Source organism: Mastomys coucha, unplaced genomic scaffold (assembly GCF_008632895.1).
Source record: "Mastomys coucha isolate ucsf_1 unplaced genomic scaffold, UCSF_Mcou_1 pScaffold22, whole genome shotgun sequence".
Taxonomy (NCBI): Eukaryota; Metazoa; Chordata; class Mammalia; order Rodentia; family Muridae; genus Mastomys; species Mastomys coucha.
Window position 1 is genome coordinate 114,907,224 of NW_022196905.1, and position 542 is coordinate 114,907,765.

Below are 542 nucleotides of genomic sequence, written 5' to 3' on the forward strand. Positions count from 1 at the left end.
TTGTTGTGTAGAGCAAGTGTGAGTTCTAGAGAGAAAGCTCTGGGATTCCCTGGGTCAGCTGCCCAAGCACCACATACACATAGCACAAAGCTTGGCCTCTAGACCTTATGATCCCTTCTCACTTCCAGGGGAAATCAGAGCTTCTGAAAACTCCTATTTCTGCCAGGCTGCCCAGCAGCTGGCCTCTGTGCCATCTTCTCAGCTCTGCGTCAAGTTGGCCAGTGGCGGTGACCCCACATATGCCTTCAATATCCGCTTCACTGGGGAGGAGGTTCATGGCACCAGTAAGTGGTTCTTGGGCTGGGTGCAAATGCACAGACCCTGGGCAGGAGGTGGGGGTAGGGCACAACATGATGATAGCCAGCTGTCAAGAAGGAACGCCACAGTCAGGTCAGTAGCATAGGCCCATCTTCCCAGTCATTGGGGAATGGAGGCAGGAGCATTATAAAGTGAAGACCAGTTAGTTTGGTGTTATAGAATTAAGTTCAAGGCCAACCTGAGAAATTTAGTGAAATCTTGTCTCCAGATGTAAAAAACAAAGA

At 50.0% G+C, this 542-nt stretch overlaps 1 protein-coding gene across 1 annotated transcript in view; it reads left to right on the plus strand.

Moving 5' to 3' along the window:
* The window catches only part of Hectd4 (HECT domain E3 ubiquitin protein ligase 4), a 160,857-nt gene that overhangs the window by 152,560 nt on the left and 7,755 nt on the right, over positions 1–542 (plus strand). Inside the window, 1 exon segment of the mRNA XM_031391135.1 lies at positions 129–284. Coding sequence (XP_031246995.1) covers positions 129–284 — 156 coding nt within the window.